This window comes from Pseudonaja textilis, chromosome 3 (assembly GCF_049901715.1).
Source record: "Pseudonaja textilis isolate UNSWEBS1 chromosome 3, rPseTex1.2, whole genome shotgun sequence".
NCBI lineage: Eukaryota > Metazoa > Chordata > Lepidosauria > Squamata > Elapidae > Pseudonaja > Pseudonaja textilis.
In genome coordinates this window covers 197,174,709-197,200,487 of record NC_141992.1, presented here as the reverse complement: position 1 = coordinate 197,200,487, position 25,779 = coordinate 197,174,709, and the positions used below count along the sequence as shown (strand labels likewise).

At 41.7% G+C, this 25,779-nt stretch overlaps 1 protein-coding gene across 1 annotated transcript in view; it reads right to left on the bottom strand.

The window, feature by feature from the left end:
- ADGRB1 (adhesion G protein-coupled receptor B1) overlaps positions 1 to 25,779 on the bottom strand; it is a 268,637-nt gene that overhangs the window by 60,998 nt on the left and 181,860 nt on the right. The window contains exons 18-19 of the mRNA XM_087931808.1: positions 9,631 to 9,734; positions 7,788 to 7,890 (exon numbers count right to left, since the gene is read on the bottom strand). Of these exons, the coding sequence (XP_087787934.1) occupies positions 7,788 to 7,890; positions 9,631 to 9,734 (207 nt within the window). The remainder of the gene's footprint in view (positions 1 to 7,787; positions 7,891 to 9,630; positions 9,735 to 25,779) is intronic.

The following is a 25,779-nucleotide window of genomic DNA, read 5'->3' as shown; positions in this document are numbered from 1 at the left end:
ATAGAAAGAAATAAAGAGGTAGAAATGGATAAATAAGATAGAGAAAGACAGAGATAGAAGGTAGAGACAGATAGATACAGAGATAAAGATAGTTAATAGAGAAACAGAGATATAGAGAGCTGAAGTGAGATAGATAGATAAAGAAATAGAGAGATGGAGATACAGAGATAGGGATGAAAAAATAGAAATAAAGAGATGTGCCAACCTCAATTATTTGAGAGTTGGCGGCCTGTAAATTGATTGATTGAATGAACGAATGAAGCCATAACACTCTCATATTGATTTTACCCTGAAGCTGAAATTTGGTTCTCTCTTCTACAAATTTTCCAGTTTTATTACGTCCTTTTCAAAATGGCTGTTGAACTTTGTAACCCTTCTGCAGGAGAATTGCCCAGGTTCTTAGTCCTATGGAGAACTTTTAACCACATCCGACCAGATATCATGGGATATGCAAATAGGGCTGCTTTGGAGCATATATGTCCTATCTATTCTGATTCCTTTAAAAAAAAGGCATTCCAGATGCACATATTATGGAAATTATGAGTATCAGTTAAAAAAGGGTATCTCAGATTCTTTTTTTTTTAATGGTAGCATTAAAAAATAATGCAGTGCAATTTATAGACGTGTATATTTGCCCCCAATGCAAAAAGCAAAATGTTATGATCTAAAGATTCAATATTTAAAAAATGAGAAACAACGCCGGAAAATTTAATGTACAAGAGATGTGGTTGGCACATCTCTTTATTTCTATTTTTTCATCTCTATCTCTGTATCTTTGACGAACAGATGCTGATTAAAAAGTGTGTTATAGATATTCTCTTAATGAAAAAAATCTTGCATGAATTATCTATTTTGGTGGGAGATACTAAGATGGATAGACCTACTATTCAAATTGAACACCACAGGGGGGAAAAACTGGTTGGGTGGCAGACGTATGAATGGTAATTAGCTCTCTCACTAATGAACCAAGCAGGGTGATTTGTGGCTGCTAAAAATTAAATGCAAACTCTTACTTTGGGAAAGGAAGGGAAAGGTCCAAATCGGATTGCATATATGGCATACTGCGTCCAATGCTCAGGGTCACATTTGAAGAAAGACAGTAGTGAGCTGGGAGATTGAACAGGAAGTCTAAATGATATGTAGACCAGCACTTATGTATGACTAGCATATATGATGATTTTACCTGATTTGGTAATGAAATGTCTGCAAGAAAACCACCAAGCTCAGAGAGTACCAAAGATCCTACAGTCATCTCCCTCCTCCTCCTCCTCCTCCTCCTCCTCCTCCTCCTCCTCCTCCTCCTCCTCCTCCTCCTCCTCCTCCTCCTCCTCCTCCTCTCCCTCCTCCCCTCCCCCTCCCCGTCCCTCCTCCTCCTCTCTACAAACCCTCCTCACTTCTAGAAGTGATGATGTTACCTAGCTTGGTAATGAAATGTCTGCAAGAAAAACACCAAGCTCAGAGAGTACCAAAGATCCTACAGTCGTCTCCTCCTCTTCCTCCTCTTCCTATATGGATCTTTGGTTATTCTGGTTTTCTCCCGTGTAAAATTGGAAGTGTCTAGGAGACGTTTCGATGAAGTCTCATTCATCATATTCAGGCTTGTGTCTTCTGCTTTGTGCTTCTTGGATAATGTGAGCTTGCAGCTGCTTCTTCCTTTTAAGGGCTAGTGGGGGTGTGACTTGATTGGGTGGGGGCTTGGCTGTGTTCTGATTGGCTGGGGTGTGTTCTCATTGGTTGGGGTTTGGCTGTGTTCTGATTGGCTGGGGAGTTGGCTGTGTTCTGATTGGTCTGAGGGTGTATTCTGTTCAGGTGGGGGCTTGGTTGTGCTCAGGTTAGTCTTAGTTGGCGGGAGATTTGAGCTGGTGAGCTTTGATCTTGTTGTTTGGCTTCGCGTTTGTGGTCATGCCGCATCTTCATGGTGGGCGTCAGTTCGCTTCATGTATGGGTCGGAGGGGTTTGAAGTGGGTAGTGATGCAGCTGTGGTACGGCTTCTGGGCTGTGGTCGTGTCTCATCTTCTGTGTGGGTGTGAGTCTGTTTTCTATATGGAAGTGTGGTGGTGGCATCTTGTGTGGCTCTCATGGGTGTGGGTCTGGTGTCATTCTTCATGTTAGGTACTCGTTTGTTAATGAGGGCGGGTTTCCAAATGGCTGGAAGGCGGGAGGTGTCATCTCGTTTATTCATGCTGTGTGGGCGTTTTTCTATCTCTATGGCTTCTCTGATTATTCTGCTGTTGAAGTGTTCGGTTTTGTCGATAGTTCTGGTATTTTTAAAGTCAATTTCATGTCCTGTGGCTTTGAGGTGTTGGACCAGGGAAGAGGTCGGTTCCCCCCACTTTTTTTTTGATTGAATTCTTGCGTTCTTCAATGCATGCACTTATTCTTCTGTTAGTTTGTCCGATGTATGTGGTGGGGCAGGTGGTGCAAGGGATTTCGTATACTCCTTGGTTTTCTAACTCGATTTTGTCTTTAGGGTTTCTTAGGATGGTGGATACTTTTCTGTTTGTGCAGAATGCTGTTTTAATATTGTGTTTTTGGAGGATCTTGCTGATTTTGTCTGTAGTGCCTTTTATATATGGGAGGAGGGCTTTCCCGTTCTCTTGTTCTCTGTCTTGGATTTTGGTTGGGGTTTCTTTTTGGATTAGGTGGGTAATCGTGATTCTTTGGAATCCATTGGCTGTTAGTACGTTAGTGAGAGTATGTAGTTCGGTTTTTTGGTGTTGTTCATCGGCTAAGCATTTTGTTCTGGAGATGAGTGTCTTGGCTACAGAATTGATCTCTGCTGGGTGGTGGTGTGAGAGTGTGTGTAGATAGTGGTTTGTATGTGTTTTCTTCTGGTAGATGGTGTGTCCTAGGGAGCCATTGGATTTTTTGTATACCAAGACATCTAGGAAGGGAAGTTGATTGTTAGCTTTGGTTTCCATGGTGAATTGTATTTTGGGGTGTAGGCGGTTGAGGTGTGTGAGGAAGTTGTTCAGTTTTTCTTTCCCATGTGGCCAGATTATGAAGGTGTTGAAGAACACAAGAACTCAATCCCTGGTCCAACACCTCAAAGCCACAGGACATGAGATTGACTTTAAAAATACCAGAACTATCACCAAAACCAAACACTTCAACAACAAAATAATCAGAGAAGCCATAGATATAGAAAAACGCCCACACAGCATGAATGAATGAGATGATACCTCCCACCTACCAGCCATTTGGAAACCCACCCTCATGAACAAACAAGTACCTAACATGAAGAATGACACCAGACCCACACCCACGAGGTTCACACAAGATGCTACCACCACACTTCCACGTAGAAAGCAGACTCACACCCACACAGAAGATGAGACACGACCACAGCCCAGAAGCCATACCACAGCTGCATCACTACCCACTTCAAACCCCTCCGACCCATACATGAAGCGAACTGACGCCCACCATGAAGATGTGGCACGACCACGAATGCGAAGCCAAACAGCAGGATCACAGCTCACCAGCTCAAATCCCCAGCAACTAAGACTAACCTGAGCACAACCAAGCCCCACCTGAACAGAACACACCCCCAACCAATCAGAACACAGCTAACCCCCAAGCAATCAGAACACAGCCAAACCCCAACCAATGAGAACACACCCCCAGCCAATCAGAACACAGCCAAGCCCCCACTCAATCAAGTCACACCCCTACTAGCAGTTAAAAGGAAGAAGCAGCTGCAAGCTCACATTACTCCGAGAAGCACAAAGCCAAAGACACAAACCTGAATATGATGAATGAGACTTCATCAAAACATCACCTAGATACTTCCAATTTTACGTGGGAGAAAACCCGAATAACCAAAGATCCACATACAAATACCCGCAAGAACCTCAGAAAACAAATATTGCACCTCTACAGGGAGGAAACCCACCATCTGACCAGGACTTATGAAAAACTTGAAGTCCAAAGAGCTTCCATTTTATGTGACCTTGCATTCCTATGCAACTGCCGAGATCAAAATTTAATCCCCACAAGCTTCCAATTGAAATTCCACACCAACACAGCAGCCACCAAACCCATCCTAAAAAGAACAGAATTGGCCCTAATTAGAAATGAACTTCACACAAAAAGATTCCTCCTAGACCAAATCAACAAAGATCTCCTCACACTTCACCTCAGACTCAGCAACAAGATTCACCCCGCACTTTGGCACAAATCCAAACAACTCGCTGTCTGGAGAGCCGAAACACAGACCACCCTCAAGACAGACACACACACCAACAAACTCAGAAAACTACAACAATGCCAGAAACAAACTCCTCTCCCCTCACAGCCACACATGAAACAAACAGTGCACAACATCTCAGACAAGATCCTCACTGAAGCTGAAACCAATGTCTTTTCGAAAGGATTCAACTTTAACGTCGCTCCCAAACACATCCCCACAGAAACCATCATATGAGGAGTTGAAACCAGCCTGACCAAAACCAACCCTGATGATATTAATAGAATCAGACTCGAAATCACCAACATCCTCTGCACTAGCAAACTACCCAAAAGCAAATTATCCAAAGAAGAACAAACTGCATTACTTAATCTGAAAGAAGACACCAGCATAATAATCCTACCAGCAGACAAGGGCAACGCGACAGTGGTTATGAACACATTTGACTACCAAACCAAGTTAACCAACCTACTCCAAGACCCCACATACAAACCCCTAAACATAGACCCCACCACCTACCTAGAAAAAACCACCAGATCTAAAATAAAAGCCTCCCCCATCAGTGAAGAAATCCAACAAAGAATCATACCCAGAGAGAAATCATCCAGATCCCCTAAGCTTTATGGTCTCCCCAAGATACACAAAGAAGGAACCCCACTCAGACCAATAGTCAGCTCCATAGGCTCACCTCTACAAAACCTAGCCAAATTTCTCGCCAAACAACTACAGCCCTATGCAGAATCCATCAACTCACATGTAAGAAACTCATTCCAGTTCATCGAGATCATAAAGAAACAAAACTTACAACCCAGCGACCTACTAGTAAGCTTCGATGTCATATCCCTCTTCACCCAAGTGCTAATAAAAGAAGCCTTGACAGTCATCGAAAACAAATACAACCCCCCCACCCAAGCACATCCTAGATCTGACCAACCACTACCTATCCAATACATACTTCACCTACAATGGACAAAAATACAAACAAATAGAAGGAGCACCCATGGGATCCCCCCTCTCACCTGTCATCGCAAACCTCTACATGGAACACTTTGAAACACAAGCTGTAGAAAAATATGATCACAAACCCAAACTCTGGCTCAGATATGTAGATTACTCCTTCATAATCTGGCCACACAGGAAAGAAAAACTGAACAACTTCCTCACACACCTCAACCGCATACACCCCAAAATACAATTCACCATGGAAACAGAAGCTAACAATTAACTTCCCTTCCTAGATGTCTTAGTATACAAAAAATCCAATGGCTCCCTAGGACACACCCTCTACCAGAAGAAAACACATACAAACCGCTATCTACACACACTCTCACACCACCACCCAGCAGAGATCAATTCCATAGCCAAGACACTCATCTCTAGAACAAAATGCTTAGCCGACGAATAACACCTAAAAATCGAACTACACACTCTCATTAACGTACTAACAGCCAATGGATTCCAAAGAAAGAAGATTACCCACCTAATCCAAAAAGAAACCCCAACCAAAATCCAAGACAGAGAACAAGAGAACAGCAAAGCCCTCCTCCCATATATACAGACAAAATCAGCAAGCTCCTCCAAAAACACAACATTAAAACAACATTCTGCACAAACAGAAAAATATCCACCATCCTAAGAAACCCTAAAGACAAAATCGAGTTAGAAAACCAAGGAGTATACGAAATCCCTTGCACCGCCTGCCCCACCACATACATCGGACAAACTAACAGAAGAATAAGTGCACACATTGAAGAAAACAAAAACTCAATAAAAAAAAAAAGGACCGACCTCTTCCCTGGTCCAACACCTCAAAGCCACAGGACATGAGATTGACTTTAAAAATACCAGAACTATCGCCAAAACCGAACACTTCAACAACAGAATAATTAGAGAAGCCATAGAGATAGAAAAACGCCCACACAGCATGAATAAATGAGATGATACCTCCCGCCTACCAGCCATTTGGAAACCTGCCCTCATTAACAAACGAGTACATAACATGAAGAATGACACCAGACCCACACCCACGAGGTCCACACAAGATGCTACCACCACACTTCCATGTAGAAAGCAGACTCACACCCACACAGAAGATGAGACACGACCACAGCCCAGAAGCCGTACCACAGCTGCATCACTACCCGCTTCAAACCCCTCCGACCCATACATGAAGCGAACTGACGCCCACCATGAAGATGTGGCACGACCACGAACGCGAAGCCAAACAGCAGGATCACAGCTCACAGCTCAAATCCCCCAGCAACTAAGACTAACCTGAGCACAACCAAGCCCCCACCTGAACAGAACACACATCCCAGCCAATCAGAACACAGCCAAACCCTCAACCAATGAGAACACACCCCCACCCAATCAGAACACAGCCAAGCCCCCACCCAATCAAGTCACACCCCCACTAGCAGTTAAAAGGAAGAAGCAGCTGCAAGCTCACATTACTCCGAGAAGCACAAAGCCGAAAGCACCAGCCTAAAGATGGCGAGTGGGACCTCATCGAAACGTCGCCAAGATACTCTCAATCTTACATGGGAAAGAACCTGAACACGCCAAAACCTGCATACCTAAACCCGTGAAAATCTACAATATATGGAGAGAGAGAGAGAGAAGGAGGAAGGGAGGGAGGGAGGGAGAAATGGAGTGGAGTGGAGTGGAGTGGAGTGGAGTGGAGTAGAGTAGAGTAGAGTAGAGTAGAGTAGAGTAGAGTAGAGTAGAGAGTAGAATAGAATCAGAAATGAATACAATCCAAATAGAATAGAATAGAATCAGAAATGAGTAGAATCAGAAATGAATAGAATAGAACAGAATAGAGTAGAGAGTAGAATAGAATCAGAAATGAATACAATCCAAATAGAATAGAATAGAATCAGAAATGAGTAGAATCAGAAATGAATAGAATAGAATAGAACAGAATAGAGTAGAATAGAATAGAATAGAATCAGAAATGAATAGAATAGAATCGGAAATGAATAGAAAAGAAAAGAACAGAATAGAATAAAGAATAGAGAAGGGACCTTGAAGGTCTTCTAGTCGAACCTCCTGCTCAGGCAGGAAACCCTACATCATTTCAGGCAAATGGTTGTCCAATACCTCTTAACATCATATTACAAATATAATTAATGCCACATTTGTCATTTTTGGTCCACCTATCAAATCTTTCTCAAGAACCTGGGAAAGAGGCATCTTAATATATAGTGTCTCTTATATCTCATAATATCTCTTATCTATCTCACAAACTAACTGAGATATTCCCTTCATGGCTACATTTAGGTCATTTTCTCCTTCGGAACTGGAGAGATGGAACTCATTCAAGCCTGACAAAGCAGTCCTGTCCTTGCCTCGTGCTTCAGGGCAGGAGATAACAAAGAACAATTAAAAGCCGTCTTCTCGGATGCCTTTGTATGGGTGCATGCAGGCATATCAAAACCCTTAGCACGCTTCCTACATTCTCCAACAAAGAGATGGATAATGTACGTGTTTCTGCTTGCCCTAGTTTTGGACCCCCAAAATCATTCACCAAAGAAAAACTAAAGAATGGACCGTGAAGGTTTAAATTCCAGATACGGGGAGCTGGCTTAAGAGTTACCTTGTTCTGGGTTTGAGTTTGTCCGATGAGGATGAGAGCATTGGAAGATACGATGGAGAGGCAGAAATTGATCAAGATGACCGATCGTTCGGAGCGGATATACCTGCAGGAAGGGAACAAGGGAGCAGAAGGAAAAGAAAGCATGTCAAACTTCAATAGGACAGGCAGTGTGGTGTAGTGGTTAGGGCACAAGACTAGGATCCGGGATCCAACCGTAGCTGGAGCATCAGGAGGCTTTGAGACAATCTCATCTCTCAGTTTAACTCAATTCCCAGGATCGTTGGGAGGGTGAAATTTGGGGGAAGAATGTGCTACGGATGTCCCAAAGGGGCTTTTCCGAAAAGGCAACTGGAAATTCTTGGGGTTTTTTTCCCTTGAAAATGTTTCACTTCTCATCTAAGAAGCTTCTTCAGTTCTAGCTGAACAATGGGGAATGGAAGGATTTATATTCCTTAGTAGTCATCAGGTCATTCGGTGACCCTTTCCATAAAACTGGCATGTGGGGGTCCTGCCTGTAGACTCAAAAATATTGGCTAAAAATTAAAAAAAATGGTTTCAGGAAATCACTAATGAACATATAGAATTAAAACCGGAGCTATTCTTACTGGGGATATTTAAAAAGAAATATAGGAGAAATACAAAATATATAGTATTACATATTTTAACGGCAGCTAGAATTGCCTATGCCCAGTGTTGGAAACATACATGTATACCATCAGATGAACTGACTATCCAAAAAATAATGAGTTGTGCTGAGATGGATAAATTAACTCTGACATTACAAGAGAAGGAGGAGTCTGAGTATTATAGGATTTGGGAAAAATGGATTGAGCTAAGATAGATGGATGACGAAAAAATTAATGATAAGCAACGTATAGGTTAAATGCTTACATTCGCATACATTGTACATATTTGTAAATAAGGCACAAAATAGTAATATAAGATGAATGGCACAAACTGTTAATGTTAAGATATTTACACTTTTTGTTTGTTTTTAAAGTTATAAAAGATTAACAAAGTTTATGGGAAAAAAAAGAATCTGATTTTTTTTAATGCTAAGGTCTAGCAGCTGGTAGGCCTGAGGCCCAACTATAGTAGGCTGAAGGACCTCCAGCCTAAAGATCTGTTGCTTTCTAGCTTGGCTTACTCGCTACCACCACAGTCACCAAGACCATCTTGTTCTGACTCAGTTCCCCAAACACGACAAACCCTCTGAAGTGAACTCAAAAGATTCCTTTAATTAGGAGTGCCGGCAGCCCTGGCACAAAACTTCTCTCTCAGCACAGGCTAACACGTCTGTCTGTCCGGAAGATGAATAATTGACTGCCACATCTATTCATCTCCGTCCCCTGCCTTTTATCCTCAGAGCTAGGGTGAGGCTTTGCTAGCGGCAGTGGCTCTTCTGTCCCAAAGACCAGCCCATAGAGTTCCACTGCCCTCCTCTCCTCTGCCTTCTGCACATCCGCACGTCAGGCACTGCACCCAGCTGTTCCTCCTGTTCTTCAACAGCCACCTCCAGACCTGGGGACTGTTGACTCTCCATCTGAAGGTTGATGGACGGCCCAGGCTCCCTCTCTCTCTCTTTCTTTCTCTCTCCCTCCCTCCCTCCCTCCTTCTCTCTGTGCAAGCTCCATTTCCTCTCCTCCCTTGGAGCTCCCAAGTTGGCTTGTTGCCGACCCTGATTCCCACATCTCCTCCTCCTCCTCTGATTCGGCTGCTGGAGGGGCCGGTGGCCGACAGGTCACAACACACCTGTCTAATTTTTTCCGGAGCCCCTGCAAACTTTCTTTTTCAGAGAGAAAAGGAAGTTGAAATACTTGATGTTGAGAAACCCAATCCTTACCTCCAGACTGAGATATAAATGATGATCAGGAGAAGGAGGGTCAACGAAGACACCCCACAGCCAACGATCAACGTGACTGAAGGGACGAGGACTTTTTCTGTATTCTGAAAAAGAGAAAATAAAAAACATGAAGACGCTCGTAAGGAAACCTCCACTGACTAAACTTTTATACTAATTACCTCCTGGAATTACGATCAGAGGTGGTATTCAGCAGGTTCTGACCAGTTCTGGAGAACTGGTCATAAACGCAATCACATTAAGGAGGTCCGTAGTAACTTCAAATGCAGCCACTAAGCAACCAGTCACAACTCAAGGATTAGCTGTATTTAAATGGCTTGATTTCCCCCCCATACCTCTCTTGATTTGAATTCCGTACTTTTGCTGCCATAGATGCTTATCCTAAATCTTCCTAAGGGCTGATTTATTTTCTTTTAAGTATGAGAGAATCTTGCTCAGCAAGAGGTTATTTGTGGCTAGAGAGATACACGTAAAACTTCTGCTGCTGAACACGTCCCTGCACTGAGGGAATGTTCTATATTTTAAAAATGCGTCCATTTCCAAGATGAATATCAAATCCCTGGCAACCAAACGCAGCCAAGGATGTGTGAATCACACAGACTTCAATGGGTATTTGAATGCAAACATTTTGGAATAAAGTACAGAATCTTGGAAACCACAATAGAAACCATGATTTATCAGTGAGTTTCTGCAGGTGGAATCTCTTTGAAGGCATTTTTAATATATAAATTATATTGAGAGTATTATAAACATAAATACCGTGGATACAGTTCTACAGAGGAATTATTGAGTCTGTCATCTGCACCTCTATAACTGCCTGGTTTGGTTCTGCAACCCAACAAAGGCACAGACTTCAGAGGATAATTAGGACTGCAGAAAAAACAATTACTACCAAACTGCCTTCCATCGAGGATCTGTATACTGCATGAGTCAAAAAGAGGGCTGTGAAAATATTTACAGATCCCTCACATCCTGGACATAAACTGTTTCAACTCCTTCCCTCAAAACGACGCAATAGAGCATTGCACACCAGAACAACTAGACACAAGAAGAGTTTTTCCCCCGAATGCCATCACTCTGCTAAACAAATAATTCCTTCAACACTGTCCAACTATTACAAAGTCTGCACTACTATTACTATTAACCTTGTCATCACTCCTTATCACCCATCCCCTCCCACTTGTGACTGTAGGACTGTAACTCTGTCGCTTGTATCCTTACGATTTATATTGACTGTTTCCTAGTATGATTTGATGGCTTATTGTACCCTGTGACTATTATTAAGTGTTGTACCTGATGATTCTTGACTCTTGATAATTTCTTTTATGTACACTGAGAGCATTTGCACCAAGACAAATACCTTGCGTGTCCAATCACACTTGGCTAATAAATAAATAATTCATTCAATCATTCATTGCTAAGCAAAACTTCTGTTCACTAAATTTCAGAATAAAACAACTCGCCGTGGCCAACCTGCTGTGGGACAACTCAACAATTCAATTTGATTCTTTCAAGTAACTAAAAAAAAAAAAAAATTCAATTTTTGCCGTTCACATTTTATTTTGTCTACCTTTTAGCATCCTTTCTTTAGTGATTCTATTCGACTATTTCTTCTATATTAGTGTACCTCTTGTCCTGTGGCAAGTTGTCTCACAGCGAATTGGCCGTTGTGAGTTGTCCTAATCTGAAATTCATAGACCCAGTGAATTTTGCTCCATTTTACGACCTGTCTTGCCACGGTTGTTAAGTGAATTGCTGCAGTTGTTAAGTTAGTAACACAGTTGTGAAGTGACTGTCAGGGTTCTAGTAGTTACACCCATTTAAATCATGAGTCTCTAGCTGGATTTCCAGAGCTTAAAGAAGATTTATTAGGAGTAAACATGCCAGCACTGCCTGGGTGTAGTCAACTCTGCAAAACATCATTCATTGTCACCCTTGACCCTGGATTTCCCCCACCCCCTGGGTGTATCATAATTCATATTCTCCAATGGGACACATCCATAGCCAAGAGTCCTCAATCATGCTCTCCAGTTAGAATTTTGCAAGGCAGAAACTTCAGTCACCTAGTTACTATCTTGGAAAACATTTATGGAATGCACTTTCGGTTTGCAAGCTGCCACATTGCTTTCCCCCCTCCCTTTCTGTTGGCAACTCTAAAAAGACCATAGAAATATTTTATGAGTTGGCAGTGACTCTGCCTTTCCTGTTGACTTTGCTCACCAGAAGGTCGCAAAAGGAAATCACTCAGGGATAGGATTCCAAAATCCCAGGTACCAGTTTGCTACCCAGTTGCTGGGTGGGTATGGCCATGGTTGTGGTGGGCCTGGCCTACCAGAACTTCCTGGAGGGCCATTTTTCACCTTCCCCAGAATCCGGAGGCTTCCCTCAGGTCTCCGGGAGGGCGAAAACGGCCTCCCCCTCCCAGAGCCTCCGCGAGGACCCTGCACAACTGGACTTTCTGATTTTTCTTTAAGAAGCTTTGGTCTCCATACGTCTCAAACAGAATCTGCCCATCATAGTAAGGACTCCATTCAAATATACAGTTGATACCCTGCTGGCATTTCCAAACAACTACTTTTAGATTGGGGGGCAGTGGGGAGACATTCCTTTCTCTCCATCCCTGGCTAGAAAAAACATCAAACGTAACCAAGAAAAGACATCCCGAATGCCACAACCAGCTTTAAAAAAAAAAAAATCACTGTAAATCAGGGTTATGATGCAAGATTCAAGGAACTTAAATCTATGTGGTTTGAAAGGAAATCAGGTTGATGTCTCCAGATTTTCAGGCCAGAAAGAATTCTGGAGAGGAAGAATTCTGCAATTTTTCTTGAAATAGAAAGAAGATGAAACAATGTCCAAAGTGATGAGAGGGTGGGGGCAAATCTCTCCTCCTTCTCCTCCTTCTTCCCCTCCCCCTCCACAAACCCTATTTTCTAGCACTGATAATGTTACCTAGTTTGGTAATGAAATGTCTGCAAGAAAACCACCAAGCTAGAGAGCAACAAAGACCTCACAATCCTCCTACTCCTCTTCTTCTTTATAGATCTTACTTCCTTCTGGCACTGATAATGTTAGCTAGTTGGATAATGAAACATCTTCCAGCAAACAACTAAGCTCAGATAACACCAAGGAGCCTACAGATCAACACTGAGCTATGAATATTTTCTTCTACTGATAGATGGGGAAAAAAGCAGAGACATCACCCTGCCAACAAAAGGGTGCATCGTCAAAGCTATGGTTTTCCCAGTTGTAATGTCTGGCTGTGAAAGTTGGACGATAAGGAAGGCTGAACGCCAAAGAATGGAGGTCTTTGAACTATGGTGCTGTAGAAGAATCCCGAGAGTCCCTTGGACTGCAAGGCGATCCAACCGGTCAGTCCTAGAGGAGATCAACCCTGGCTCTTCTTTAGAAGGCTAGATCCTGAAGATGAAACTCAAAGACTTTGGCCACCTCATGAGAAGGAACTCACTGGAGAAGAGCCTAATGCTGGGAATGGTTGAGGGCGAAAGAAGAAGGGGACGACAGAGAAGGAGGTGGCTGGATGGAGTTACTGAAGCGGTCAGTGTGAGCTTAAATGGACTCCAGAAGATGGTAGAGGACAGGAAGGCCTGGAGGAACGTTGTCCGTAGGGTCGCAATGGGTAAAACATAACTTAACAACTAACAACATTGGTAGAGATATGCCTTACATCTCCATCCTTCCTCTAACTGTATATAACCAATGCAAGCAAAGATCTTAAAAATCCAGTGTCTGAGATGGACAGTGCTAAGTCATTCTTCTTTCTCTTTTCCCTCCTGCTCTGCATAGATATGCTCCTTCTTTCAGTAGGCTCTCTCCTTCAGAATTCAATTTCGTCTCCTTCAGGACATTCTTCCAAATCTCTTCTTCCACTTGGACCTCGCAGGAAGAGAAGGACAAAGCACCCAAACAATGATCTTCTCATTGAGCTCTTGTCTCGACCTATCTCTGTTCCTTCATGCTTGACTCACTTCATGTACAATGTCAGGAATTTGCATGTCACCTCCTTTCACCTCCTTTGGCTACTAACAAGAAAAGTAGATGTGACATTTCCAGAGCAGCCAAACTGTTCTTCCTTATTCGGTCCAGATTTTATAAAGTAAACCAAAGAAGAAGAGAAGTTTGAATGGTTGCAGGAACTGGGTAGGTCTAGTCTGATGAAAAGAAAGACTAAGGGTAACATGATCACAGTCTTCCAATATTTGAGGAAATGTCACAGACAAGAGGGGTTCAAATTATTTTCCAAAGCATCTGAAGGCAAGACAAGAAACAACAGATGGAAACTAATCAATGAGAGAACCTAGAACTAAGAAGAAATTTTCTGAGAGTAAGAACAATCAACTAGTGGAACAACTTTCCTCGAGAAGCTGTGGATTCTCCATCGCTGGAGTCTTTTAAGAAGAGATTGGACAGCCATTTGTAACAGTATAGGGTCTCCTGTTTGGACAGGGGGTTGGACTAGAAGACCTCCAAGGTCCCTTCCAACTCTGCTATTCTCTTATTCTCCGTGGTCCATGGAGATCTCTGGGAAGGGATTTGAAAAAAAAAAACATCAGAGTTTAGATCAATGCTAGCAAGAATCCTTGCCAAGGATTCAACTTTCCCTAAAGAATATCCACACTGTGAACAGATAGGAGTCGCACTGACTTCTTAAATATAATGAGGTAGCCAAGATCCAGGTATTCTTTACAACTATTAGTTTAGGGGCCATTTTACAGGATATGACCTTACGTGCTTTGTTAATGAAACCTTTGAAAGAAAGCTCCCAAGCTCCCGAGGGTCAGGTCAAAAGTGTCACAAGTCACAAATCCCTTCCTGCCCATGAGAGATTTACATCCACCTTCAATGCCTCTCGTATCTCCTGCTCGCTTCCCTCATCCGTTAGTTGGTCAGATTCTTGTAGAGAGCTTAAGCTTGCAATAAATCTCTGCAATCATTTGAACTGCTTGAATCTTCTGATTTCCCTGTTGCTTGGTGCGTTTGAAATTACAGAAGCATCACTGCAAGAAGGAAGTGAGATTTGGGAGGGGAGGAGGAAGAGGAGGTGGAGGAGGAGGAGGAGGAGGAGGAGGATCCTTGGTGCTCTCTGACCTTGGTTGTTTTCTTGCAGACATTTCATTACTCAAGTATAGAAGAGCTGCAGTGGCCAGAATGGAGTATTGCAGGCTAATTCTGCCGACTGCCGGGAGTTCGATCCTCACCATCTCAAGGTTGGCTCAGCCTTCCATCCTTCCAAAGTGAGTAAAATAAGGCCCTGGATTGTTGCGGGCAAATAGGCTGACTCTATAAACCACTTAGAGACGGCTGCAAAGCACTCTGAAGCGGTATATAAGTCTGGGTGCTATCCCTAGCGATATTACTACGATGTCACTGAAAAAAAAGTGACTTATATCTAGTCCTCACCTGTGACTGGGCCACGGTCATATGAACAAAATCCAGGCCCTTGGCAACAGTTTATGATGAATGCAGAACCCTGGAGTCACATGATTGCCACACCTTCCCAGGTTTTTTTCCCCCATAAGCAAAATCAAGAGGGAAGCCAGATTGACTTAAACACTACGCGATTCATTTAACAACGGCAGCGTAACAACAACGGTGAAAAATATTGTAAAATCAGACATGACTTAATTAACAACCCCTCCTTGCTGATTCGTGGAAATTCCAGTTCCCCCCGCAAAGAACAGGTAAATCGAGGACTATCTTCTGTTCCACCACTTTCTGAGAAGGAAGTCTTCATGCTTCCAAGAGCCTAACAGAGCTTCCTTTATAATCAGTAATATTTATGAGGTCAATGACCAGCAATTTCTTTTTAAATAAGACAAAATAAACAAAAACAGAGGGAAGTAAATACAGTAAACTACCAGTAAGGTAAATCACAGAATATAAGATTCATTCCTTTTACTATATTAAGAGTTATTACAGTTATTTACTAAGGTAATCAATCTAAAACTTTAATAGCAGTAAAAATAACTATATATCCTCTATAATTAATAGCGGTACCCAACCAAATAGCGGGGTCTTGGAAGTCTTTGAGCTTGGCTGTTTTCTGGCATACATTTCATTAACCAACTAGATAGATTGATGATGTTACTTAGTTGGGTCACAAAATTGCCTATAAGCAAACAACTAAGCCCAGAGAGAATCAAGGACACCACAGTCCTCCTCCTCCTCCTCCTCCTCCTCTGGAGTGGGATTTTACCAGTTCGCACCTATTCACTAGAACTGGTTGTTAACATTCTAAGCAGTTCAGAGAACTGGTTGTTAGAAGAAATTACTGGCCTAATCCTGTAAGAAAGGCGGGGAGGAAACATTCTGGTGTTGCTTACAGAAACTGTCTCTACATTAACCCTTATTACATTCTTGGCAGGACTAGACTTCCTGTCTCTGGAACTTCTCTGGAGTTTTTTTTTTCCTCCTTTGCTGGTACTTTGCTTGTGTGGAGTAACCATTCAAAATTACAATGGCACTGAAAAAAGTGACTTATGACCATGTTTCACACTTAGGACTGTTGCAGCATCCCCACAGTCATGAGAGGCCATGCGAGGGGATGCATGCCTCGATGTGAGTGATATTGAGTTGGCCACGCCCAGTCAATAACATGACCACCAAGCCATGTCCACCCAGTCATATGACTACCTAAGCCACACCCACCACCTAAGCCATGCCCACAGAACCAGTTGTTAACAAATTTGAATCCCACTCCTCCTCCTCCTCCTCCTCCTCCTCCTCCTCCTCCTCCTCCTCCTCCTCCTCCTCCTCCTCCTCCATAAGGCCACACTTGAAATATCCAGTCTTGGTCACCATGATGTAAAAAAGACGTTGAGACTCTAGAAAGAGTGCAGAGAAGAGCAACAAAGAGGATTAGGGGACTGGAGGCCAAAATATATGAAAAATGGTTGCAGGAACTGGGTATGTCTAGCGTAATGGAAAGAAGAACTAGGGGTGACATGATAGCAGTGTTACAATATCTCAGGGACTACTACAACAAAGAGGGAGTCAAGCTATTCTCCAAAGCACCTGAGGGCAGGACAAGAAGCAATGGGTGGAAACTAACTAAGGAGAGAAGCATCTAAGGAGAAATGTCCTGACAGTGAGAACAATTAATCAGTGCCCCCAGAAGTTGTGAATGCTCCAACATTGGAAGTTTCTAAGAAGAGTTTGGATAACCATTTGTCTGAAATGGTATAAGGTTTCCTGCCTAAGCAGGGCATTAGACTAGAAGATCTCCAAGGTCCCTTCTAACTCTTACTCTATTATATTCCTCCACCTCTCCTCTTCCTAAACCCCACTCCCACCTAGCCCTGATGATGTTATCTATTTGGGTAACGCAACATCTGCAAGAAAACAAACACGTTCAGAGAGCACCAAAGACCCCACAGTTCTCCTCCTCTTCTATCAGACAAACCCACTCCCTTCTATCACTGACTTTGTTCATTTGTTAATGAAACCTTTTGAAAGAAAACCACCAAGCTCAGAGACCACCAAGTTCAACCCTAAGCGACAAATATTCTCTTCCAAAAGCTATATAACCCAACACCCTCATTCAATTTGCATTTTAACACCAAACTGCTTTGCAAATCAGGTATCAACAGCAGATCCGTTCCTAGCAATCTAGCCAACTCCATAGCTGTCAAAAGTGGGAGGTGTGACTTTCTTCACCCTTAAAAAATGGGGGGGGAGCTGGAGAAAGTTTGAATCATTTTAATTTAAAGGTCATTTGTTGGTTTTAATGGGGTGATTTGCATCTAGTGTATCCCTTTGCCTGTAAGTTTTTTTGGGGTGGGGACCCTATCACTCTATGCAAGATAAAATCCAAGGTAAACAGCAAATGAGTTTGTAAACAGGAGTTTGATGATGTTCCCTAGTTGGATCATGAAATGTCTGCGAGAAAATAGCCAAGTTCAGAGAAGCATCAAGGACCCCCACTATATAAATCATATTACAGTAAAAAAAAATAATAATAATGCATTGTATTACTCCAATTTAAAAAGACCCGGAATGCATTTGTGGCTTTTGTTTAATAATTATTTCCAACCTTCTCCGCTTGCTATTTGCCTGAGAAAAAAAAATGGAAAGTGCACAAAGTGTAAATAGTGCTGCCACTCGTTAAAAGATGGGAGAATTGAAATGCCCCTTTTTCTGCCTGATTTCGCGCTCCCACAGACCATTCACTTAATTATAGTAAATAAAATGGAGCCTAAGAGCCATCTTAATGCAGCCTGATTCATTAACAATTAAAACTCTCTCTGCTCTCTCTCTATTAAGGAGTCTCCTCAGGAAGTGGAGATCAACTCTGACTGGGGAGAAACTACATCGCGCATCCTGGTGGGGTTTAAAAAGAGTCGCAACGTCACACAGTTTTAAGAAAGAAAAAAATGTCTGAGCTTCTTAATTAAATAGCCAGGCAGGCTAATGAGAAGGCTCTGCCAGAGGGAAATTTGCAGGAGGAGGAGAATGATTTGAAGGATGGGAAGAGGGCGGGTCCACCTATCCCCCCAAAGCACCAGAGGGCAGGACAAGAAACAACCCGTGAAAGTTCATCAGAGAGAGAGCCAACCTGGAAATGAGGAATTTTCTGACAGGGAGAAGAATTAATCAATGGAATAGCTTGTGTTGCGGAGGTATGGGTGCGCCATCGCTTGAGGCTTAAGAAAAGATTGGACAGCTATTTGTCTGGGATGGTATAAGGACTCCTTCGATGGGCAGGGGGTAGGATTAGAAGGCCTCTGTGATGAACCAGAGTGTAACACAAACATAACAAAATCCAAAACATAAATAAATGTCCTTTAATGCCTCCAACTTGGCCCCACTGTTCAATAATACTCAGTTGGACGTACTCAAAAATAGTCTTCAAAAGAAAGCAAAACAATCCGAATTTAATGAGCAGATAGAGGTGAAATTAAAAAAAAAAACAAACTACAATGATGGAATTTCCACAACGGAACAGGAGAAGTATTTACCAAATTCAAGGAGGTAACAAGGCACAGTCCGTTGGAAGGATGCCAACCAAGATAACTTTAGACCAAAATAACACACACTTTGCTTCTGCCAACGCTGTGTTGTAACTGTCTCTCTTATATACTAGTCTCCCCAGCTGCAACCAATGAGGGGGATCATGGCCACTTCCTCTCTCGTAAGCCAGGTTGTTGCCTTCTCCATTCCTCCCTAGGTGTCCTAGGATGCAGAGGGGATGGGCCTGGTTCTTCCTCTGACTGCCCAGCTGGCCTCTGCCGTTCTCCAGCCTCCTCCACAACTTCTGGAGCCACACCTCCACTCCCTGTCAGCTGTTCCTCCTCTCCCTCAGAGTCCAACTCTACCAAGGGCATGACAGCCTCCAAGATCCCTTCTAGCACTATGATTCTATGATTCTACAGTTCTACAGTTCTACAATTCCAAAATTCTATGGTTTTATTCTTCTATGATACCATGATTCTATTCCATGGTTCTCTTGTTCTGGGATTCTATGATTCTGTGGTTCTATGATACCATGATTCTATGTTTCCCTGGTTCTTTAGTTCTATTCTTCTGTGATTCTATGGTTTTATGATTCTATGATTCCATGATTTTATTGTTCTAGGATTCCATGATTCTATGGTTCTGTAGTTCTATTGTTCTATGATTCTTTGGTTGTATTGTTCTATTATTCTATGGTTCTATGATTGCCTAATTCTATGGTTCTATGATTCCCTGATTCTATGATTCTATAGTTCTATGGTTCTATGATTCCATGATTTTATTGTTCTATGATTCCATGATTCTATGGTTCTGTGGTTCTATTGTTTTATGATTCTTTGGTTGTATTGTTCTATTATTCTATGGTTCTATGATTCCCTGATTCTATAGTTCTATGGTTCTACAATTCCATGATTCCTTAAGTCCATGGTTCTATGATTTTAGTTTTCTATGGTTCTATGATTCTATGGTTCTATATTTCTAGGATTCTGTGGTTTATGGCTCTATTGTTTTATGATTTCATGATTCTATAATTCTTAGTTCTATGATTCGACAATTCGACAATTCTGCAATTCTATAAATTGTAGGTTGCCAAGTGTCTGAATCTTAATCATGGGAATGCTTCAACGCTCATAAGTGCGAAAATTGGCCCTAAGTCACTTTTTTCAGTGCCATCGTTACTTTAAATGGTCACTAAGCAGATGGTGGTAAGTTGAGAACCACCCAAATCCAAGAAGCACAGATTATTTGCTTGAAAAGCATTGTGAGGATAACCATCGCTGTTGTTTAGACAGGAATTGTGTCTTTTTGTATATGTGTGTTTGTGTGTATGTGCGTGCAAAATTCTTGCCTTTTCCCCATCCTTCAACCTGTCCCCTGCTGTTTCAACAAAAGGAGTCTTGTGCTCTTAAGAGGAGTGGTGAGTGATGGTTGCTTTATTTATCTAAAAATAAGCACATGATCTCATTCACAGTTTTCTTCCTAAACAGGGACACATTTTTTTTAATGAGACCTGTGCCTAGAAAATAAAAATAAAATTAGATGTAGCTCTCGTATTGAGAGAAAATGAATATGCAGTGGGAAGCTTGACCTAAAAAGAGTACAGGTGGTCTTTGACTTACGACAATAACTGAGCCCAACATTTCTGTTGTTGTTAAGTGAGGTATTTGCAGTGGTGAGATTCAAATAATTGAACAACCGGTTCTCTGCCCTAATGATTTCATCCAACAACCAGTTCACCAAACGGCTCAGAAAGTTAACAACCGGTTCTCCTGGCTGAATCCCACCACTGTATATTGGATAAGTGAATTTTGCCTTATTTTATGATCTTTCTCGCCACACAAGTGAAGCACTGCTGGTGTAAAATTAGTAACTGTCATGCCCCTGTTGGAGACTGACTCCAAGGGAGAGGAGGAACAGCCAACAGAGCGTAGAGGTGCGGCTCCGGCGGTTGTGGAGGAGGCTGGGGAAGGGCAGAGGCCGCCAGGGCAGTCAGAGGAAGAACCAGGCCCATCCCATGTTCATCCTAGGACACACAGGGAGGAACAGAGAAGGGAACAACATGGCTTAAGGGAGAGGAAGCGGCCATGATCCCCCTCATTGGCTGCAGCTGTGGGGAATAGTATAAAGGAGAATCGTTTAAAACACAGCGTTGCTAGAAGCAAATCGTCTTTTATTTCTGGCTGAGGTTTATCTTGGTTGGTATTCTTCCAACGGACTGTGCCTTGTTATCAATTTGAAGTTTGTAATTAATTATCCTGGTCTGTTATGGAAATTCCTTCAGTGCGGTTTGTTTTGGTTTTTTTATTTCTCCGATATCTGTTCTTTGAGTTTGGACTGTAATTCTTTCTTTTGGAGACTATTTTGGAAAGAGTTTAATCTCCAACTGCAAACAATTGAAGAGTGGGGCCAAGTTGGAGGCATGAAAGGAAATTTATTTACCTTTGGGAATTTATTACGTGTGTGCTGCTTCCCAGGTCGTCACAGTAACATGGTTGATAAGTGAATCTGGCTTCCCCATTGACTTGGCTTTGTCCGAAGGTCACAAAAAAGGATCTTGTGACCCTGGGACTCTGGGCAGCCATCATAAATATGAGTCAGTTGCAAGCATCCAAATTTTGATCATGTGACCACGGGGAGACTTCAATGGTCATTAAGTGTGAAAAATGGTCATAACTCTCTTTTTTTCAATGCCGTTGTAACATTGAATGGTCACTAAGTGAACTGTTGTAAGTCGAGGACAACCTGTATTTGGAATGCAAAGTAAAAGCTTTTTTTTTTTTTTTAAGAAAAGAATTAGAAATAGAGATATCTACACAGGAACAGATGTCTGAGGAACATATGTATATTATGAATGAACAAACGCTGAATGTGCAAAGTAGGAAAACAAACAGGAGTTCACAGGAGGATGAGATAAAGAAGAGAGGAGGAATGACCAGAGAAGATATCTGTAGAGGTTCTTAAGTCATCCAGGTCATGGTTGTCCCAAAGGTGCCTTTTTTCAAGAGGCAACTGGATTCTCTGGATTTTCTTTGAAGACGTTTTGCTTCTCATCTATGTAGTTTCTTCAGCTCTAACAACATGGTGGGGAATGGAAGGGTTTATATTCCTTGTAGACAGCTGGTCATTTGCATCCTTTTAGAGGGTTGTTGAGGCCACTTGGAGGTTTATCTGTGTCCTCAGGATCACCTGAGAAGTGCAAACAGGTGTGGATGAGTTCCAAGAAGGCTCCACACCCGTTTGCACTACTCAGGTGATCCTGAGAACACAGAATAAACCTCCAAGTGGCCTCAATGATTTACTAAAAAGATACAAATGACCAGCTCTGTCTGCAAGGAATATAAATCCTTCTATTCCCCACCATCCTGTCAGAGCTGAAGAAGTTTCTTGGATGAAAAACAAAACGTCTTCAGAGAAAAACCAAGAAAGTCCAGTTGCCTCCTGAAAAAAGCATGTTTGCAGGGATGCTGTCCTCGGTCAGGAGGAGTGAAGAGGCCATCTTTTGGAGAAAGACTGATTGCAAGAGAATTCTTCTGAGAGCAGATTGTTTGCACTGGGGATAATTGAATGATTGCTTCCTACTGAGTAAGCAAAGACTGCAACAGGGATATAAGGCAGCACACACAAAAAGTTTGACACAAGAATCTAAGATGGAATTTGGGAGGAAGGAAAGAAGGAAGATAGATAGATAGATAGATAGATAGATAGATAGATAGATAGAGGGAAAGACAGAAGGAAGGAAGGACGGAAGGAAGGAAATATGTGAAAAAGACGGAGGGAAGGAAATGTGTAGGAGGGAGGGAGAAAGATAGGATATATGTGAGAAAGAGAGAAGGAAGGAAATATGTAGGAGGGAGGGAGGGAGGGAAAGAAGGAAGGAAGGAAGGAAGGGAGGGAGGAAGGATAGAAAGATAGAAAGATAGATAGAAAGAAGGAATAGATAGAAAGATAGAAAGAAAGAAAGAAACATGATAGATAGATGCCGATAGAAAGATAGATAGATAGATGCCGATAGATAGATAGATAGATAGATAGATAGATAGATAGATAGATAGATAGATAGATAGATAGATAGATGTATGTATGTATGTATGTGAGGGAGGGAAGGATGGAAGGAAGGAAGAAAGGTAGGAAGAAAGGACCCTGCAGTTGTATGTTATATAACACAAAAGCAATGTGTTATTTATTTGCAGTTTGCATAGTCTTGCAGGAGTTTGAGGGAAATCTTTGATGAAAACACTAGTGGCTACACTATTCACAGAGGAGCAGAAAGATTTACAAAATCAAACGAGAGACACTAGAACATCAGCTGGCAATGTTCACTTGGGAGTTAATGAAGCTGAACATGGTCAATCACAGGTCTTGGAATGTAAAAAAAAAAAAGCAATGTTTGGAAATTAAAGTAATTTCAACAGAACCATGGCCAATAATAATAAAGAAAGTCAATCCAGAAACACAAGAGTTATACAGTAATTTCAATGAAGGCATGGTCACAGTAATAAAAGTTACTGAATGAAACAATTAATACAGCTTTGAATTGCCCTATGGTGAGTTTTCCTAGACCTGCCAGCAAGATTGCTCAAAAGCTAAGCAAAAACTTAAAAGCAGATCAACACAGAGCGAAAAGGCACATCAAGGAGATGTAAGAATGCCAGAATGATGCTATTCTATTGCTCAGAACAGTGGGCCATAACATAACATGAAAGCAACAACAACAAAAAACAGATTTTTCTTCACACAAGTTCAAAAATAAAGGAAGTGGAAATAAGTAGCGTAAGAGCTGCTCAATGAAGACACTAAAATACAAATCCCAATAAACAACTATTCAACTCCTATTGGTTCTCCTATAAGAGGAGAGTATGTATTCCAAGACCATTGTGAAGATCAACACAAAGGAAAAACATTGAAAGTCCAAACTGACAGAAACATGGTAGGGAATTCTTTACTTTAAATAGATTTAAATCCCAGAATCTTACTTTTTAAAAAGATGCTTAATAGATTGTGGGAATGCTATCAACATAACGTATCATGATTTTAGTAAAACACATTCATTCATTCATTCACTCACTCACTCACTCACTCACTCACTCATTCATTCACTCATTCACTCACTTACTTTATTCATTCATTCATTCATTCATTCATTCATTCATTCATTCATTCAATTTATATAGCTGCCCATTGCACATACCTCACTCTGTACTGCTCAAAATGAAACCAGATTAAAAACATCACCAACCCCCCTCCCCCAAATAAGTAATATATACAGCAACTGAGATAAAAACCAACCAACACAATTAACCATGATATGGGTTAAACCACTCACTCTGTACCCTCAAGCTCTGAACCAGAATCAGTTTTAAGATTTCATGGAACATCAGTAAGTTCTTTGACAAACTCAACCATGACATTCGAATTAGCAAGCTGAATTCTAATTAGTGACCACAGACAGAAATGGAGTTTATCAATAGTTCCTCATTAGACCAGAAAGAGTTTCTGGATGGAACGAAACAAGATATCATTCTTAACCAATCTTTTCCACGAATTAATGACTTGTACGAATGACCTAACGACTTCTATAAAATGCTAAAGAAATTGTTGATGTCGTTCGCGGTAGACTGAATGGGATAGTTCATCCACTGGAAGACAGAAATAAGAATTATTGAGATGAAACATTAATGTGATAATATGAGAATCAATTATTGGGAATTACTGAGATAAATCAGAGCGGGTTCCAAGTAATATCACGAGGATTATCATGAACTAGAAGCTTGATCTGACAAAGTAGCAAAGTCAAGTCGCAGATGTTTAGCCTCAAGGAGGGAAGATGGACAAGGATATGAAAACACTACTTAAGACACCTGAGAGGATATCATGCGGAAGAAGATCAGGCCACTAGAATACAAGATGCAGAAGAACAGATTGAAGTCTGCCCAAGAGAAGGTTGAAAAAAATATATATCATGTTGTTCCATAAACAAGAAAGAGATCCAAATCCCTATTTCATGTGAGAAGAAACATTATAAGAAATTGCAAGTTTTAGCTCCACAGTACTAAGTTTGCTTCGTTTTCTTGCTTCTTACCCTAACGATAAGAGTCATACCACCTAACTTCACAATAATCAATCACTAGGATGGTTCTCCACCAAGATTATTCATCAGTAGGAGAAAGAAGACCTTCCGGTGTAAATAGCATCTTTTCTGCAGACATCTTGATTGAGTTTGGGGATGGTTGAGAAATGTCCAACCTTGGCATTTAAGACTTGTAGACTTTAGCTCTTTAAGGCTTGTGGACTTTAAGACTTGTGGACTTCATCTTACAGAATTTAAGCTTTAAGACTTGTGGACTTCAGCTTGCAGGATTCCCTAACCAGAATGGCAACTTTAAGACTTGTGGACTTTAGCTCTTTAAGACTTGTGGACTTTAAGACTTGTGGACTTCATCTTACAGAATTTAAGCTTTAAGACTTGTGGACTTCAGCTTGCAGGATTCCCTAACCAGAATGGCAACTTTAAGACTTGTGGACTTTAGCTTACAGAATTTAAGTTTTAAGAATTGTGGACTTCAGCTTACAGAATTCCCCAGCCAGCATGTCAACTTTAAGAATTCTGGACTTCAGCTTACAGAATTCCCCAGCCAGACATGCTGGCTGGGGGTTGAATTCTGAGACTTGAAGTCCCCAAAACTTAAAATTGCCAAATTGGAAACTCTAGGTTACACCATGGGGGTGGGTGGTAGACTTAAATAACGTCTATGGAGATTCTCAGTCATCTACTGCAGGTCATGGTTGTTCCAAAGGTGCTTTTTTTTTCAAGAGACAACTGGACTTTCTGTTTTTTTCTTTGAAGACGTTTCGCTTCTCATCCAAGGAGCTTCTTTGGCTCTGACTGGGTCCACCATCCAGAAAGTCCAATTTGAAATGTTTTCAAAGAAAAACCAGAAAGTCCAGTCGCCTCTTGAAAAAGCACCCTTGGGACTTAAATAATGTCCTTCAGGTTCTGGTATGTGAGCATTGCTTGATGCCCCCAGAAGGAAGAATGTATGCAAAAAGAGATCCCAGCTTGTGTTTATCCTGAGAAATTTCATGAACACCGAGTGCCAGCTCTCGATAAAATGTGGCATGACGTTACCCAAACAATGCACAGTGTATTTTCCTGTTATA